This window comes from Helicoverpa zea, chromosome 10 (assembly GCF_022581195.2).
Source record: "Helicoverpa zea isolate HzStark_Cry1AcR chromosome 10, ilHelZeax1.1, whole genome shotgun sequence".
NCBI classification, from domain to species: Eukaryota; Metazoa; Arthropoda; class Insecta; order Lepidoptera; family Noctuidae; genus Helicoverpa; species Helicoverpa zea.
The window spans coordinates 5,748,053-5,767,861 of NC_061461.1; the positions used below are offsets into that span (position 1 = coordinate 5,748,053).

Consider the following 19,809-nt stretch of genomic DNA (forward strand, 5'->3'; position numbering starts at 1 on the left):
GACACTACAATTAGTTTAGGTACTACAACGCTAGGCAAAAACACTAGGTACACTACACGTAACGAAAGGCAGTAACGCGACAACTCCACGAAGACTCGACGAAGCCTCGACCAAGACTCGATCAAGACTGAACCAAGACTGAGCTCCGCGGACGCCACGCTGACCGCCACCACTCTGCCAAGCGCGCCAAAATGTTGTTTCACCGGAAACGCCACCAGAGGGCGCGCTTGCGCGACGTTTAGTGTCCGTACTATTGACAGTCTCCGACACGGCCATCCTGCGTAGACCCACGTCCTCGTGGGTTAATCTGCAACAACACAAACACAACACAGTATGCACAGTACAGCCTCGGCCACTCCTGACCACAACAGTAACTCTCGATCTTTGTTTTACGCTCTTACTTCTCTCAAGGAAATGAAACAAACTTCAAATGGCCTCAATTAGGTCTTTAACAAACAATCTAGGTAACAACTAGTTCTCAAAAGCTATACCCAGAGCAACCGAGTACTAAACTCTCACAAGCAACAAATCAAACTCTACATTTAATTGGGAAATGATCAATGAAAAGAAAGAAAATAATCGTTTCATTACAATAATTCAGAATCAAAATTAGGAAACTCAAAGTAAAACAGATCACTGCCTCTTACAAGAGACAATAAACTCTAAACTGATAAATTAAAACAAAACATTTAAGCTCTACATGTGACCATGGCTACACTTAGCCCAGTAACCTCCAGTTACTCTTTACTCTTTACTGCGAACCTCACATAGGAACGCCGAGTCTACCCTGGACTCATTGGTTTCCACTGAAACCCGACCTCCGCCAGAGCTGACTGCTTACCGCGTACTCACGGACTACTCACTGAGCAGACGCCGATTTCTACTGAGCTACGGCTACACGACAGCCTCTGGTACGGTCCGATCATCATGCAAACTCAAACACTCCTCAATATCATAACTACTTCGTTCCATCTCAATTTCATCAGTGATACTTTGATTTTCCGGCCTATCAAGTGCGAATTGATTTTTAATTAGAATCAAATTTTATTTTGTGTACAATGAAGAATAATAAGAAAGCATTGATAATAATCTAAAACACTTACAAGTGACAGAATACAAGTAACAAATTATTAGTTATCGTGAAGTTTGTCTGGTCAATTTAAACATTTTCAATGAAATAGAATGCTTTCACCTTGTGCGATGACATGCGATGTCCTGGCCTGCCGCAACTCACACGGCCTCCACGACAAATCCGGGAGAGGATGACGCTCCAAACAGCAGCTGCAGCGCACCTCGCCCGCCGCTTGCCTAGTAGACCTCGTTCTGTTCTCCAGGCTCGGTTCACCTATGATGATATCTGTTAAGCCACAAATAGAAAGTGCTTAGGCAACCGATCAAATATTGACAACATATGGGTCAGCAACTGACCTTCTCGTTACGTAAGATAGGAAGACCTACACACATGTTACAGATTTAAAGAATAGCAATCACTACTCAAATGAAGAAACTAGATACATTAAATGCTAAGCACGAAATCAAAGAAAGATCGAATTGCTAGTCAGACTGAACTTGTAAATTACAAAATCATTACAGTTACGGTTGTCATTCACATCAACGCCTTCTACTTGATATGCTTCACATAACCGTCTGTCCCTTAGCCGAGCTCTCAGCCCATCCTGGCCTCCTAGGGACCACAACCACAGTGACATGACACCAACTGTACCACAGATGTATACGGGTCTCTTCCAGGTCACCCCGATACTCATCATAGGTACAGCTTAACACAATAAAAACAACAGCACCGCAGACTTTACACAGGTCTCTTCTTGGTCACCCCGATGCCATCACACAGGCCAACGGGTCTTTTCCAAGTCACCCCGGTATCCATCATTGGTACAACTTAGCGCAACGAAATTACTGAGTAGGTGAATGTAACGCCTTACCAAAAATCTATAGTCTGATGCACAATTCAATCAAATGACGCAAAACTGAAATATTCTAATTTGAGGTTCTAATTGATAAACAGAAGCCAAGTCATCCCTGTGACCAGACATAAGGTACACACTTCAGCCATCCTTGTGACAAGTGTTCAACGGCAGTCATCTCTGTGACTTCCAACGTAACAGTCAATCAACCCTGTGATTGAAGCGCAACACACAAGCATACACACATGTCAACCCTGTGAACCTAGCTTTCATCATCTACGATTTCATTAATTAAAAAAAAAAACTACCATCATTAATCACACATCAACATCTCAACACATATCGTGATTCTACACAGTGCCTCCATCAAGCACGCAAATCAACATACATAACGCCTCCATCAAGCGCTATCTGGTTTGAGACCAAATAGAACCAAACGATCAGCCGAAACCACCTAATACCACCAGCTATATCTATGCTGGCCGTTTGAAGAGATTGAGACCGGGCTCTCTGCGGCTCTGAAGGAACGAGACTGCTGCTACAAGGAAAACACCCTAACACCCAATCCTGCCAAAACTCACGTCTTGTGCCTACCATCTACGCAACCGCATGGCTAACCACGAGATAGATGTCGCTTGGAGAGCCGTACGTATCGCGCACATGAACTGCCCAAGGTCCCTGGGCGTAAACCTGGATAGGGCACTGACGTGTAACACCAACTGCGAATATGTCAAAAAAAAAAAGGTGAATTCGAGTAACAACGAGTAGTCGCGTTACACAGTGGAAAGTTGCTCGACCTGATTTCATACCACCCGTAGAACGACTCCCATCAGTCATGAATTAGCGTGTCCTGTATGGAAGTCCCTAACAGACTACGTACACCAGTCGGCAGATGCAAGGTTAATCTATCTAGGTAAGGCTATGCTGACGACAGCAGATTGCCGCACCACAACCACAAACAATGCTGCCTAATGTGCCCCAACACCTGCAAATTAAAAGATCTTCTTGCCGCCACTGACATTACGTTAACGTCAGAAGCGACATTTACGTGCTCTCCGATGCACGAGTGAACTAATCCTCAATCCCCAGACTAAAGGCTGCTTTGTGAAAGTTTCTAAAACCCACAAAGCGATTTCGTCCCGACCCGGGAATCGAACCCAAGACCTCGTATATAGCAGTCACGCTTGCTACCACTAGGCCAACGAGTCAGTCAAACAGTACAATGTACAATGACAAGCCACAATAAAATTGGATTGATCTCACCATGTTTATCATTCAGGCGTCTCTTAACATCTCTGTGCATAGTGCCTCGTGTATGGTTATGCTGAAATCCGGCGCGCAGTAGAATCCAGGCGTCGCGCTCGCGAACACCACAGCGACGAACTAGCAGACTAGACTCCTTTCACTCGAAGCAGGGGAGGCTCACGGGATTATCACATGCAAAAGAATTTGGAAATCGGTTAATTTTATCACAACATTTTCATAACAACTATGATAATATTGCTATCATGGCATAAATCTAATTTCACTGATTGACGATTTTCCCAGCAATGCAATTCATGAAGGTCACGTGAACAGTATGTCAGAACATTATCACATTCGGATTAAAACAAACCTAACAGTAGCTTTATAACGAAGCTTGTGGCAATGAATGCTCCCTGAACCCAGGCGGTTCATAACCAACAATAATCAGCGAGACAGACTGCCTTTCAAATTTAAAAATGTCGTAAAACAAATAACGTCAACATAAAGCAAAAATGGATCGGTCTCACCGGGTTTCCGTTCAACGTGCGTGACGATGCGCACATCGCTATAGCGCGCAGTACAGCGACTCCACGTTCGCATACACCACGGATACGCACGAACACCGACACTCCGAACTCACGATAACACACGACACGTTGACACGTTGGGCTCCTGGCAGGCAGCTGGGATGCTCCGCAGTAATTTTGTCGCCATATTGCACAATAACCACCGTCATTGTTGAAACATGAAAAAAAAAGACAGATTCGGTTAATTTTCTAGCATACCCTCAATAACTAGCTTGACATGTAACAATGGAAAACGATACCATTACCATAACCGTGGTTACCATACTTGTACCTTCGCTGAAATTCTTAATAAATCTTCTACTACAAACTCCATTTCAAATTCTCAACGTTCTATTATTTTTTTTGTTAGTGGGTAGAAATTTATCTTCGCATGGCAAATTCGAAAAGCATGTGGGCATTCGGATTGCATCCCACTTCTGATGTAGGAGGCGTCATCAGGATGGCACTATCGTCCGACATCAGTTAGGGTAATCAAGCAAAGAGATAACTCAAAGAAACTCGAAACTCAAACAAACTAAAAACTCAAACGTTTATTCAAATTAGTCAGAACAAAAGACAGCCCCCAAAACGCCCGCCCTTCGCCACTTCCTATGTGTTTTGGCTTGGGGAGAAGAAGTGGCGGAACAAACTCCCCAGCAACACATGTCTGTCTGTTAGGTTAGAAGAACCATTACAATACAAAAATTATAAGACACTACAATTAGTTTAGGTACTACAACGCTAGGCAAAAACACTAGGTACACTACACGTAACGAAAGGCAGTAACGCGACAACTCCACGAAGACTCGACGAAGCCTCGACCAAGACTCGATCAAGACTGAACCAAGACTGAGCTCCGCGGACGCCACGCTGACCGCCACCACTCTGCCAAGCGCGCCAAAATGTTGTTTCACCGGAAACGCCACCAGAGGGCGCGCTTGCGCGACGTTTAGTGTCCGTACTATTGACAGTCTCCGACATATAGATATTATAAAAAATTCACCAATCATGAAATGTTTTTATTTTGGCCTGTTAAATAAATAATAGCAATCATTCCACCACACTATTGCATGTTCTCTTTACAGTGAACTATAAAAATGATCACGAAAAAGGGTAAAAGACGCTTTTAAGGTCAAAACAAAACGAAACTGATATGCAGATATTTTTCTAGTCAAGACTCTTTGTCGATTGTCGATTTGATATTTGATGGTATTTTGAAAAATATTTGAGGAAGCACCCGTTTCCGGTTAAATATAAACTAGGTACATACTGACATAATTGAACACCTGGTACTTGGATACGACATTCAATGAAGAAATTAATGAGCTATAAATGCACTGAACATCTGGTTACGTGAAACTTTAAGAATATGACCGAACGTAGAGCAGTGTGTTACGCCCCTGATAAACTTATTGCAGCAAGTGTCACAGACGCCATTCGCAACTCGCTTTAAATTTTTCATTGAAAATAACCATTGTATATACATTATGCGATTTTTAGAGGTTCTGCAAAGTTACATTTATAGTTTTCAAGAATTTTCATGAGTAACTAAAATCTGCATTCACTGTAATTTGAAGAAGGTAAACTTTTTTCGTACTATTGATTGTATAAGGTACCTTATAACAAGGAGCATTCTACAATAATTGTAGAATGCTCCTTCTCTAAAACACAATTATTGTGTTTTATTATAAGGTAATTGAAGGGAGTAACTGCATTGTTATGCAAAATTAATAAAAGTGACCATCTAATACAATCATTTTTTATTTATCACAGCCTATTAAAATAGACTTTTTGTAGCTTACACTTTCTATAACTTATCCTATAGGTAGATTTCATAAATACATTTCTGCAAATATAAATTAATTTACAATAAAATGTCAATAACACTTAAAATTAATAGTCTTTAAGTTAGATGGGTATTGTTCTCACGCACTCACATACTGATACAATTTGCGCACAACATCACACAGATCTAAAAATACGAATACTTGTTACAGCCGTGGCATAATTTACGCTTCGCCTTCTTCTAATGTGTCAGGTAGTTTCTTCCCGCATGTTTCGGGAAGGAGGAAACAGAGAGCAGCTCCTATTAGGGGCACAATGCCAAATGCTAGCGGTGGTAACCACGCGCTTGTGTGCGCGAGAGTAGCCACGAACGGGGCTAACATGGAACCTATTCTAGCAACTGTTGACGAGAGTCCAACACCTGAATTTCTCACAACAGTTGGGAAGAGTTCGCCTGCGTATAAGTAAACTGTGGCGAAGGATATGCTCAGGCCCCATAGTCCAGTGCAGCCGAGTGTCAAGTGGCTGACGCCGGACTGTGGCACCACAATTATGAGAAGGCAGCTGATTCCAGTTACACAGTTTGCGCTGATCAGTGTGATTTTTCTTCCAAGCAGTTTGTTTGCGTAGACTGACATAATAGTACCGGGAACCTGGAGACAAGATATTTTCATTACATAAAACTAAAATTACTATAGGTATACGCTGATAGAACCAATAATTAAGTCCCGAAAGTAGGAGCCAAAAGAGAACCGAAGAGGAAAAATTATAAGTAGGAACGTATATAAGTACGTCACGATAAATATATACAAAAAAAATATTGTAGAAGGGAAGGGGTCGTCTGAGATATATTTAGGTATATAAAACATATCAAAGAGAAGGTGAAGGTTGTGCTGGACAAGGAAGTTCAAGAATTGGCACATGATAAGCAGAAAAATGTATGTTTATAAGATAGTTACTCAGACAATACTTTTGAAAATTTTACATGGACGATTTTATTCTTTGAGTAAAGGTTGATCAGTGATTGCAATTTTATGTGCGTGTCGTGTGAAATTTCACAGCGTGATTTCTAGTAATAAAGTTTAATCGGTGGCGGGTGCCTGTCGTTAAGATAACAAATGTCAGCTAGATTATTTCGGGTAAAACTGGTTATGATAATACAGTCAATAATTTTCCAGTGAATTCATACGTGAACTTATGTCTGAACTGGCATTAATGAATTAATGTTTTTTTCCTATCGTAAAAAGTGCGATAAAATGTTTTATGATTTTGTGAAGCTGAATGTTGTTCTTTGCAATTAGTGTTTTATAATAAAGTTTTGACTTTTGATACTGAACTCCTAATTGTAATACAGAGAGAGGGCTGAAATATTACCTGAATGGAAGCAGAAATAGCCACATTAGTGAAGATATTTCCAGAAATATGGCTCATGTACTGGGACACGCCGAAGAAGCAGAGTCCGCAGACGAACCAGTTGAAGCAGATGGCGATGGTGCGCGTGCGCAGACGCGGCGTGCGGAACAGCGCGAGGAACGACGCGTGCTCGTCTTGCTTGGCTCCCACGTCCACCGCCATCTTCTGCGTTGACGACGCTATCCCTTCTGTTGGTCTACCATTCCTGAAATTGACGGTTTCATTTAAAAATAGGTGCTAAGATATTTGTACTAAAAGGAGTTGGGATTGCAATAGGTATAGATGCCAATTCTGCTTAAACCTTTACAGTAACTTTAATAGTAAATAGATAATTGTAAAGAATAACGAAATCGATCATTATGCTTCACACGGTTAAGACGACAGATAATAGGAAATCGGAACGGCTTTCTACCTCGATACCAATTGTTTTCACGTAACAGTTTACTTTTTGTAAGCTGACGACATATTTGTATTGCGTTCGTGTTCTTAAAAAGCGAAAGTGCATTTTTATATACTGTAAATTCGTTGATTATTCTCACCTCTTTGCCGCAACTTCCATGATCTTGACGGCTTCTTCCGTTCTGCCAGCAGTCAGGAGCCACCTCGGAGATTCAGGCAATAAGAAGTAGTAGCTCAGGAACAGTACGGACGGCAGTGAAATCGCAAGTTGGAATGTACTCCAGTCCCGGAGATAGTAAGCGAATAGAGGTAGCGTCAAATGTCCTAAGTTGAACGGTATCTGGTATATAATTCCCACAGTATCTCTGTACTTTGCTCCAATCAGTTCCATCGTTAAGACGAAGCTGGTGACCATGGTCCCGCCAGTGGCGACGGCAAGGAAGAAACGGAGGGTTGTGAACATGTACCAGTTGACAGAATAGGCAGTCGTTACTCCTGATATCAGTTGCAGGAAAACTGCTGCCAAGAATGGATTGCGCCGGCCAAATCTGTAAAAAAACATTAAAGGATAAACAAAAACTTACATCTGAATTGAGAAGAAAAACATCTTTCATGGCTACAATGTGTTTGTAAAGTATCAGTAACAGTGTTTTGCAAATAAGTTCGTCGTAACGAAATGTTTAAGAAAAATCACGTTGTTTTATTTAAGTGAACCATTGAATGTACCATTCGTGAATCGTGTTTTGAAACGTGACTTCATAGGAAGTGGTTTTAAGTGGTAGGTCCAAGGATTAAACATTCAGGTTATCAGTAATAATAGCATTGACCTGTCTTTCGATATCAGATCACCCTTTCAGTTCTCTTATCAACGATAAATTGTTTCGCTGGTATGCAAAGGATGCAATTAGGTGCATTTCATGAGATGTCATGCACAATAGCCCAGAGACCCCTTAACGAAATTCGTTAAAGTAATCTCATCCGGACTGTAGTGACACGGCAGCGTGCAGCAGTAAGTGCAGGATGTGCCAATTGGATGATCATTGATATCAAGTGCGATTCAAATATCTGATTCAATAAACTGTAACTAACCTGTCTGAGAGATGGCCGAACATCATGTTGCCGACGAGGATGCCAAGCATGAAGATAGTCTGCGTGAGGTTTTTGAGCCATTGTCTGTCACAAATCAGTTCCCACTGCGATATGATTGTTTCTTGGAAGACACTGTGGTCGTATATATAGCCTTTGCAATCTCTTTCACAGACATTATCGAAACCGTCTTTTGGTATAATCGGGGCGCAGCTATAATTCATTGGCGGTGCGAGGAATATGATACTCATCTGATGCCAGGCCACGGGGAACTTGACAAGGAATACGACTAAGCATACCCATATTTGCCATTTCCCGAGCGCTCCAATAGCTTTCGTCAAAGGATCCTCTTCCGTCGTCTGATTTTCAACGTCTTTTTTTTCGTTCTCCAACACTGAAAGTAATAATTACCAATTTAAATACTTAATTCTTAGCGTAACTGACTGAATCTAAACAACATAGGATCGCGTTTTCTTTCTATTAGTTTCATCAAGTTTCGTGAGCACTACCTATTGCACCTTTACCAACTATGTCCAAACTTATAAGCTATTTTATAACTAACCGGTTCTTAATTTTATTTTTAAACATCTCTTTGCAATATAAATTAATTTTATTAGAATGTTGTTGATATGTTTTAAATTATTGATTTGTCCCACATTAAACCTGACCTGGCTACCTGATCCCAGCAATAAATTTAAAGTTCTATTTTAAGATTATTGCAAAATATTCTTATATGACTTACATATTACAGTAATGTTGTTATTATTGGATGCTAATTCGCTTTTAGCAGACATTTTAAAATCACGGAATTTTTGTAAATTATTATAATATAAACTTTTCAATGCGATTGCGACACTTCGCAAGATCACTTCGAACTGCTGAATATTAACTGAGCAGACAGTATCGTGATCACAGATAGGTAAACCGTTGGTGTCAAATCCGTCACCCCGAAAATTGGACGAAGTCCGTCCTAAAAAATGATAAGATGTCACCTTAGGGTCGCGAGTGTCCACATCACGCGCCCCAATATAATAGCGGGGTGATGAATTGATAACCTAATTAATTCCAGATTCTTTGATCGCTCGACGGTTTTTAATAATATTAATCAACTACCTATTTAAAAGTTAAACATATAAATGTCTAATTAGTATTGTACAATGACCATCAAATTAATATAAAAGGCAGATCTCAACTTTTCTTGCTTTCTGGCAGATGTCCACTTGTCATAAGAAAATTACAATGAACGGAGGAAATGACGGGCCAATCTGTCTCAACAATAATCCGTGAAGGCTATGTTTACACGCATGTAAGTGCATTAGTGCGGTCATTCGATTAAGCACGCAAGCCGCAGCGTCTTTAGGTACACTATCATATTTCTCCCACGTGTTATTTCCACGAGGATGATACATGTACCTACAATTACTTGCCGACCATAAATCAAACTAGTAAAAACTGAATGTTTTTGTTGATATTAGAACCGTTTCCCGAGTTGATTACTCCATGACAACGACAAAATCTCAAGAATAACAGACTGTCATAAAAAAACAAACACCCGGCTAAGAGTTGTGTTTATAAGGAAAACTTGTTAAAATATTTAATGATAACCTAACACTTCGTCGTATTTATTTTGTTTGTATTAGACGCAAAATTACATACTTCTAAATTGGTATCTAATTAGTTAAATCGATATTTTGATGATGTTATCATAACAAAGATGTACCCAAAGTCGGGTTGTTTATTTGTGTTATAATTAATTTGACCTTTGTCTGTCTATGGTCGCTATCGCCAGGAGTCTGCGCGACGCTGGACGCGTCAATCTTCGTTATCAGTGAAACGAGGAGCCAAGCCTCCACGCGACACCAGATAAAATTAATAATTATTTAGTATTCGTTGATACGACAATATTGAGTCACACTTACGTAGCAAATTGCATGCATTTTGTGCCAGTAATTTGCCATCACTTATGTAGTGTATCAACTCTTAAATATGCTGATTGAAATGATGTGTAACTAATTAACTAATAACGCAAATATAGTCTATGGCTTCTTTATTGGATTTAATTACTCGAAGTAAAATAGTAGCATAATAAATCATACGTGCAAATCATAAGAATCACAGTTGACATCACAGCCACAAACAGTCATTTAAAAAATACTAATCTATGAAGCAAACTCAGAGCTTTTTATAACCTCCAGGATATCCGAATTACTAGATTTTTTGTTGTTGTTATTTTGGTTTTAGTGTTACAAATAATAGGTTAGCGACCATTCACCTCGCAGTAACTGTGAGCTTGATTTTGATTGACGAGAAGAAGTTGTTTTAAATGCGAAGTAGGTACCCAAAGTAAAAAAAATAATCTCGCATTTTATCGTTTTTCATTCATTGGTATTATGTTATTAATGTTGTGTTAGATATTGATATTGATATTAATATAAATAATAAGTTAAAAAATCTTAGCATCTAACTTTACCCATAAAAATACAATTACAAGATTTTTTAATCCGTCTTGATTTGCTTTTTTTCTATTTTGCATGTAACTACGAATACTTATTTCAGATAGGTATACCGACAATACAGATATGGTTTTCTATTTTAATTAATTCTGCTTTCTAAAAGGCAGCTATTTAATTTACCCACACCTGTATTAACCAGTCCTGCTCGTTTCAGCTAGTCTTTCTCGTCTATTATTTTACACTTCCTGTTTCCATGAAATTACTTTCTTTACTCTGATTCCTGTTTTCCCAGGAATATTGGGAATTTTTCAAATCGGTTCAGTAGTTTAGTAGCTTTTACAAACGAAGAAAAAATACCTCGACATACTTTTAATAATATGTATAATACCTATAGAAGAAATAGACAACTTTAAGATCAGTGCAGTTTTCGTTTTGTTTCGAAGAAAAATTCTATTGGTGTCCGATACATTTCAAGAAAACTTGTTATGGATAATTCACTAACACATTTGAACTTGGCCTTTTAAATTCACATTTTCAAAACTTGTCTGATGAATACAAAATAATGTAAATCCGGCTTTATCGCGAATTAAATACCTATCTCCAAAATATGGTAATTTCGAAGCGCTTAACTCTTTTAACCAGTCTCAACTTAATACAACGCTAGTTACTGCAAATAGAACTTCTTCGTAATCAACAGTGGTTTTCATGCATAGAACATGATTACGGACAAAAGCCTTAGTCAGTAGAAATGTTTAAGTGAACAGTCGTGCTTAAGTATCACGTACAAGCTGGAATTATAAATTAAACTTGGGAACGGTCATTTCTTGCGTAGTAGAGAAACGAATTTGCTCACAAGAAAGTTCATTTTTTTAATTTATTAAAGTATTTGCTAGAGTCGGTAATTAACGACTAAATAGTTGCCTATTTATTTCACACTAAAAACATGCTATATATACACCTATGCATACAGTTAATCAATGTTAGGTTTGAGAAGTGTCGCCGCAAGCCTGCGTTGTATGCGCGTGTCGGCGTGTCGGGATGGAAAACTACAATGAGGGCAATCACCCCGCGGTGGAGGGACTCATTATGTGCAATCTTGAAACAAATTACTTTTTTCTTCAATAATAACCATTCCCAAAAATATTCAAGAAGTTTTATGGCCAGTAAATTGAGCACAAGCGGTCTGACCACTTCTTTCAGAGATTACGGATAACGAGTTGAAACTACACAATTATATTTTTGAAAGGTATTTACAAAGTCAATAAAGGTTATTTTGTTTACTAGAAAGGTGAATGGTTTATCAAACTTGCATCCTTCAAATTAATAGCCGAGTTGCCTTTGATCCTGGTAATCACACAATATAGCCCGGTCAAAATAGACATTTGAAATAACAAAAATTCCCACAGAGCAGATTTTTGGTGGAGAGCTAGATTTGATTATTATAAATAAAATACTAAAAGTCCCCATCGATCCCATGTGTGCGTCAAAAGTTATTCGAGGTCAAATGTCAAAATTTTAGGTTTTTTGATTTTTTTTCGAAAACGGTAAGTTTTATCAAAAAAAGACATCAGACCAAAATCGTAGATCTTTAAATTTTCTACAAAAATGGCATTAACAGTTTTCTCCTAAATCTTACCATTCCTGAGATATTGCGCATCAAAGTATATTCCATACATGACATGCACACATGTCCACGCCACCTGTGAGGTAGTGTACTCGGTGCGTTTTTTTTACCGTAGTTTCTCCTGTAGGCCTACTCCACTAACTGTCATGACAATTTTAGGATAGTTTAAGGGAATAATTGCCGTCAAGTTCTAATATGATGTCATTATTGATATTAACTATTGGGTTAACTATTATTGTGATTGTTTTAGATTTATCAGATTCATACAAAAACTCGTGGTGGCCTAGTGGGTAAAGAACCAACCTCTCAAGTATGAGTGGGTTCGATTCCACGTCAGACAAGTACCAATGCAACTTTTCTAAGTTTGTATGTATGTACTTTCTAAGCATATTTTGGACACCAACGACTGTTTCTGATGGCACGTTAAACTGTAGGTTCTGGATGTCATTGAACATCCTTGGCAGTCGTAATGGGTAGTTAGAAGCCAGTAAGTCTGACACCAGTCTAACCAAGCGGTATTGGGTTGCCCGGGTAACTGGGTTGAGGGGGCAGATGGGGCAGTCGCTCCTTGTAAAGGACTGGTACTACATCAGCTACATCCGGTTAAACTAGAAGCCGACTCCAACATAGTTGGGAAAAGGGCTCGGAGGATGATTTGATACTACAATATTTTTTGCAATTGCAAAAAATTATGTCAGGAGTTTTCCTGGAGCAGGTGGGAGTAAAGTTTTAATAGGTTCCAGATATTATGTATCAATTTCCAACCCCAGTCTTCTGGATAAAAATGGAAATGTCGAAGGAAAATAAGCGTGCGATAATTTTCTACAACTTTAAAAGCGGATTGTCGCGACTTCAGCGCTTAAAAAAAAAATGTTCTGTGTTTAGTGATGCAGAACCATGCCTTAGGACTGCAGTACGCTGATATTTAGGATTTAAAAGTGGGCAATCTAGCCTTAGAGACAAGCCACTTGAAGGTAGTTCAAAACCCGATATGACCCAAGATAATATCGAGGCTATGCGGCAGTTAATTGTCGCAGACCAACATGTAACATACCGTGACATAGATCCGTGGGCATAACGATTGTTTTACATTCCACAAAATTAAGTAAAGTCTTCGTGGTAAACGTTTCAGCACACCTGAAAAAGCTGTTGACTCATACAAATCGGCCAATTTGACTACCCCACTTTAGAATGGAATAAATGTTTCAAGAACTGGGTTTAATGCGTGCAAAAGTACATTAAATATCGCAGAGAATTCTTTGAAAAACAATAAATGGTATTAACTTATTAGATTGTCTGTACTTATTTCAAACGATACAACTTAAAGGTAGCCCTCGTATGTACGTGGCTTATATGTGCATATCATGTATAGTGTGACTCTTTGAATCGCTATATCTCAGGAATGGTAAGATTTAGGAGAAAACTGTTAATGCCATTTTTGTAGAAAATTTAAAGATCTACGATTTTGGTCTGATGTCTTTTTTTGATAAAACTTACCGTTTTCGAAAAAAAATCAAAAAACCTAAAATTTTGACATTTGACCTCGAATAACTTTTGACGCACACATGGGATCGATGGGGACTTTTAGTATTTTATTTGTAATGATCAAATCTAGCTCTCCACCAAAAATCAGCTCTGTGGGAGTTTTTGTTATTTGACCACTACTTTTATGTCTATTTTGACCGGGCTAATAAGTCCAATGTTTATTTATTAATCTTGACGATAAGTTCGCATCGCATGTAATGATGTAATGCAATGTTAACGTCTCATCAACTCAGGTCAAAGTAGTTTGATCTTAAGTTTGTATCAAATATATCGGAAGTTGGTAACTCTTGCTGTTACGATCTTAATAGTCCCATAAAACGTCAATAAAATATCAAAAGGTATTTAAAAAGGTATCAGAAAGAAGTCGACATTCGCAGATATTTTGCGGAAACTACCTCGGTCGGTGTAATGTGTACAGGAACATTTCCTGGGATGCACGAGCAAGGACAACCTTAATTAATTGTGTTTAATTTACAACTGTACATTTGATTTAATTTACATTTAATTAAGAGTTGATAAGATTTTCAGGAAATGCCCACATGAGAACATTTTGATTGTAGCTTGCATGAAAACAGGTTTGTCATTGCATTGTAAATGTAGCTAAGTGGGTATGGTATTGTAATGTCCGTTGGAGGAGGCCTCCATGTTTTGCAAATATTTTTGAAGATTAATAAATTGCATGGTTAAATTAAATTATGGAAAAAAAAATAATTTGAAAATCAACACTAGTATTTTTTAGAGACAAGTGGCCTTACTACAAAAACTTAAACGCCTGTTTTACACTTGTCAAAAAAAAATGTGGCTGCAAAATGAACCATATGTCAACGTCATAATTTGACATTTTTTTAGACAAGGCTTAAACTGACGTTTAAAAGTTTTTGTGGTAAGACGGTAAGTTTGTAAGGTTGAGGGAGAAATCTATTGAGCTGGTTTAGAAAATTGTGTTTATGAGAATCACAAATTTTGGAACGGGAGGATTTTCCTCAGGAGACGAGTGGAACCGGGCGAAACAGCTAGTGTAACGAAATTGCAACAAATACAAAACACGTAAAATTATGAACTAACTTCGATGAATTAAAAAAGAGAGTTTTTGCTTGATTGTGAAATATGACTGCTATGACTCCCCAAAAATCGCAAAGAATCGAGGGTTCCACCATGAACAGCTGAAACGGGCCCCTAAATTAGGTATAAACAGAAAAGTAGAACACTTACTTTTGTGTGATCTTCGATGTAGGGGTGGATCAGAAGTATGTCACACAAACGGCGAGATATAAATGAGTGGCGAGCGGTCGCACCGTTTGCAGCAGCGCTCAGCGCCGCGCTCCAACACGAATTGACAAACAGAGGCACGTGTGCAAGTATATAGACCCGACACGACACTCCTCTGACGCGGTGACGTCACGGCGACATAGAAAACCCTGTCAAAAACCTGAATGTACCATCATAATCTCAGCAACACACGACTGGAGTCGACAGTCGACACTCGTTAAGCTCTTGCTGCGCCCACTTAGAAGTTACAGGAAAACTTGCAAACCAGTTTGAGGGAATCTTTTAGAAGGCGTAAAATTGTGATGCATAATTTAACAGATACCTACTTCTTTGTTTTGGATATAGTGTTAGCGGTATAATTTGCCGACGGCATGCTAAAATATTTAATTAAAATTTTATTTCATTTTAACTGCGGTTTTTGTTAGCGGTCTGGTTGTTTCTAGTCAAAATTTCATGAAAGGTCAGACACTAGTCGCATGATTCCAAAACGAGGGTAACATGAATATACCCTCATGAAAATTTAATGACACCCTTTTTAAAATATAATACTTAATCAGCCGAGAAAATTAGGTACCTGGTGTACCTACTATTAGACAGGTATTGGCTATGTGCAAAGCAAGTAGTCGCGGACAGATAACGACCGCAGCGCACAACACGGCAGAAATTGGAAACAAATGCGGATGTTTCAAAACCGGTTTTTATTATTTTATTCATTTTACAGTAAACCTATTGAATAAATTGCACTTAAATAATGCCAACAATACTATTTTAATCTTTGGTTTTATTTATATAAATTTGCAAAGAAAATTATAATGTTTCCATTGTTATTATTTGACAGCTTCCGCAAATGTTGTAAACGCTACGTACATAGCCAATACCTACTGATGCAAAATAAGGAAACTGAGGTTTTTACTATTTATTTATTTAACAGTTTTGTACACATAAAACACAAACAATAATAAATAATAGAAAAAATTGTACAAGGGCACAGCTTATCTCTAATGAAATTTCTTCCAGCAGGCCCGTTATGGGAGAGTTAGAATAAAAGAGATAGGTACAGATAGACAGTATAAAAAGAAAGAAGATATAACCAATATATAATCACTAACCTAAACTCTTAAATACACATATATTTATATACTAGCTGGTGCCCGCGACTTCGTCTGCGCAGGTTTAGTATTTCGAACAATATGTTTACAAATTGTAGCCTATGTGTTATTCTGATGTATAAGCTATTTATTGTAAAGTTTCATTAAAATCCATTCAGTAGTTTTTGCGTGAAAGAGTAACAAACATCCATACACACAAACTTTTGCGTTTATAATATTAGTAGGATATACATACAATAAATACTATATGCATCTATGACAGACTACTACTAGTATGTCAGACTACTATTAGTAGAATGTTATTATCAGCAAACACTTTTAAGTATGATTGTATAAGTCAGCAGCAGCATTATATTGTGTAGGTAAGTCGAACTATTTAAAATAAGCAAATTCCTCAATAGGAAAGAAAATTCGCTTTTCCAAGAAAACTTTTTTCTCAGTTTACTAGTCTGACTACTTCCTTGTCTATCTACTACGATGTATGCCTAATAGGTACATCGCATGATTACTTATTCAATACTTTAAAGACTCTAGGGTCATTTTGATGGCACACGGGCGCTACACCAGTTAAAGTCGCCTCTGGACAAGGGTGATGACCGAAGCTGTTGATATTGATAACCTTTTCCTTAAAAAAATCAATACTATATATATTTTATTAAGTGTACAGTTTATTTAGTTATTTCAGTGAGATCCGATGATTGAGGAAGGTTACAAGGATAAAACCTAATCGACACGCCGCTTTCTTTGTGAATCTCCACAAAATAAACCAAAATTGCATTTTATAGGTTTCTTGAAAAACCCTTTTTTTTAGATAAATCCTTTTCTTAGCAGCATATTTTAGTCAAGCGGGGTGTTCAAAACCGGAATTTGCAAAAGCGATATTTACTTAGATTTTTTAAAGTTGAATATTTTTTCTCAAGCCGGTACTTGACTGTTTGTAAAAGAGCAATAAACAAGCTAGGTAAACGATATCTACCTAATGCAAAATTTCACACGTTGTTACTTCTTAATTCTGTGGCTACCTAACTAAAGTTGATGGCTGGACTTTGATCGCGATTATGAATTCAGTGTTGAAATAATAGTTTTAACCGAAAACATTGCTCAGTTGCATGTTAGATAATTTCACAGTTTGAAACTCAACGGGGCCATACAATATACTTATGTATTTCGATTTTTTCATCATACTGTGTTTCGCAGGGCACGTTAAACATTGCTCCCGTGCGAAGCCGGAGCGGGTCGCTAGTTAGTAATGAAGAGGAAATATTTATTTTCTTTCTTTGTGCTCTCAAGGCTCTGAAAATATTAGACCAATTTGAAATATTCTTTCACTGTTGGGAAGCGAGACTATCCCCGACTAACATAGGCTACATTATATCTGGGTAAATGCGGGAGTTCCCAAACCATGGATGGGTAAACTGGTATCGAATATGTGGCTTCCTACGGATCTATTTTACAGTAATATATAAAAGAGATATCATAATTTTGGCCAGTACTTATATAAGTTTTCTAATTAATTTTATACCTACCTAGGTATATATAACGCTGATGTGAATTATTTTTTTTGGGAATACTGTAGCGAATCCCTCGATGACTATAGCGTGGCGTACAACATAAAATCACTTTTGTTTTCATAACTACGTCACATTGTAACGTTTTAGTTAAATTAATTTGATGCCGTGACGTATTTTTTACGTTTGTTTTGGTAAGTTGCTACTAACTTGTTTGTAAAAATAAAAATACCCATAGCTAAGATGTTATTTATATGAATGTACTTGGGGAATTACCAGCCTTGCCTATTGAAAATTCATATTCCTATAGTTCGGCCATTCAGAGAATGCGTTCCTGACACGTCGCGATTGAACTGACGACGTAACTACATTCATTGATTATTGATATAATAATGTTGTTTTAATGCTCCTCAATTGTTAAAACGGTAAACAACCAGCAAAAATATTTTTATCGTAACTGCAACGCCATTGCAAAGTTACGTCGTCAGTTCAATCGCGACTTGTCAGGAACGCATTCTCTGAATGGCCGAACTATAATAAACATTAGTGTGCAGCCATAACAAAAACACAGGAAGTGTTTTAATAAGAAGACCTGTTTTACAAATTCGCGCGAATAGGTAGGTCTGTACGGACTATGGTCGATGTGGCCCACGCTCCAAAAAAATATCGCGCGGTTTTTCCGCTTCTTCGGACCTCATCAGTCAGGCCCGGTCACGGTTTGCAGTTTACTTAAAAGTTACTAAGACAACTACTACAACTGACAGAGTTCTATAGGCTACCGCTTTTACTTGCTTATTCCTACCTGCGAAATTAAGAACTCATATGAGCCGCGCGTTCAGCGTAATGTTGTTCTAACAAAACTGAAATATTTATTCTGTTAAAAATCATTGAATCTAAGTATTGCAAAAAAACTGAATAGGCGTGTACCTATAAAAATCGAATACCTAAGTACAACATTTTCTTAAACACCTGGCAATTGTATGTATGTTTTTTTTAAAAAATAAATGACACCTGTGATTACCTTCCTACTTGGTACCCTATCTAATCTGTCATTAAATCTATCTATAATATTAAATCAAATATTAGTAATTGAAACTACATATCATATTATGATGATGATGATGATGTCCTCCTAGCCGATTATCGGCTACGGCGGCTGTTCTCATGTAAGGAGATTAGCCAACTGCGCAGGACATATTATAGTGCACAAGCATTTGCGCCGACACAGGTGCACTCCCTATTCCTTCACTCTCATAGCCCGATGGGACGGCAATCCGACACGACCGGAAAGAGATCAGGCGCAGGACCGACATTTACGTGCTCTCCGATGCACGGGTGAATCAATCACCAACTTCCAGGCTTCGGGCTGCTTCGTGAAAGTCTTCTAAAACCCACAAAGCGATTTCGGCCCGACTCGGGAATCGAACCCGAGACCTCGTGCTCAGCAGCCACACTTGCGACCACTAGACCAACGAGGCAACTCTTATCATATTAGAATAAGTATCTATAAGTAGTTAAACTAACCGCTGAATAAGGAAAACGTATAGTCCGTTACAACTGCGTGTGCAGCCATGTGTACCAAAAAGTTTATGAGAAAATCCTACAAGTCAGACTTGTATTTCTGGTTTCTCTACAGTAAAACGCATTGAATTAACGTACTTAGGTACAGTCAGGGACAAAATTTCACTGACACAATGAAAATAACAAAATCCCTAAAACCCAACGCTTATACGTAGCCCGCAGGTAAGTCATTTTTAATGAAAATGTTAATAAAATACTTACTTACAATTTTTAAGTGTAGACGGTACGTGTAACTACGTACCTTAAATTACTTTAGGTCAGCTTAGTTAAGGGATTCTTCTAATGGAGCAAAAATATGTTT

General features: G+C 38.2%; 1 protein-coding gene and 1 long non-coding RNA gene across 2 annotated transcripts; both read right to left on the reverse strand.

The window, feature by feature from the left end:
- Nucleotides 1–2,229: 2,229 nt before the first annotated feature.
- Nucleotides 2,230–3,106, reverse strand: LOC124634031. The gene is made up of 2 exons (XR_006984812.1): nucleotides 2,723–3,106; nucleotides 2,230–2,644 (listed from the first exon to the last, which is right to left on the reverse strand). It is a non-coding gene; the product is annotated as an uncharacterized LOC124634031 (long non-coding RNA).
- A 2,375-nt stretch (nucleotides 3,107–5,481) lies between these two features.
- LOC124634013 (organic cation transporter protein-like) lies at nucleotides 5,482–15,439 on the reverse strand. The gene is made up of 5 exons (XM_047169408.1): nucleotides 15,254–15,439; nucleotides 8,423–8,813; nucleotides 7,474–7,881; nucleotides 6,896–7,139; nucleotides 5,482–6,174 (listed from the first exon to the last, which is right to left on the reverse strand). Coding segments are annotated over exons 1-5 (1,473 nt in total). The 5' UTR covers nucleotides 15,255–15,439; the 3' UTR covers nucleotides 5,482–5,745.
- Between the last annotated feature and the right edge of the window lie 4,370 nt (nucleotides 15,440–19,809).

Coding starts and splice junctions, on each gene's coding strand:
- LOC124634013 (XM_047169408.1), bottom strand. Junction 7,882..8,422: donor TTCGGCCATCTCTCAGACAG/GTTAGTTACAGT, acceptor GTTTTTTTACAG/ATTTGGCCGGCGCAATCCAT. Junction 6,175..6,895: donor CTATTTCTGCTTCCATTCAG/GTAATATTTCAG, acceptor TCTTGTCTCCAG/GTTCCCGGTACTATTATGTC.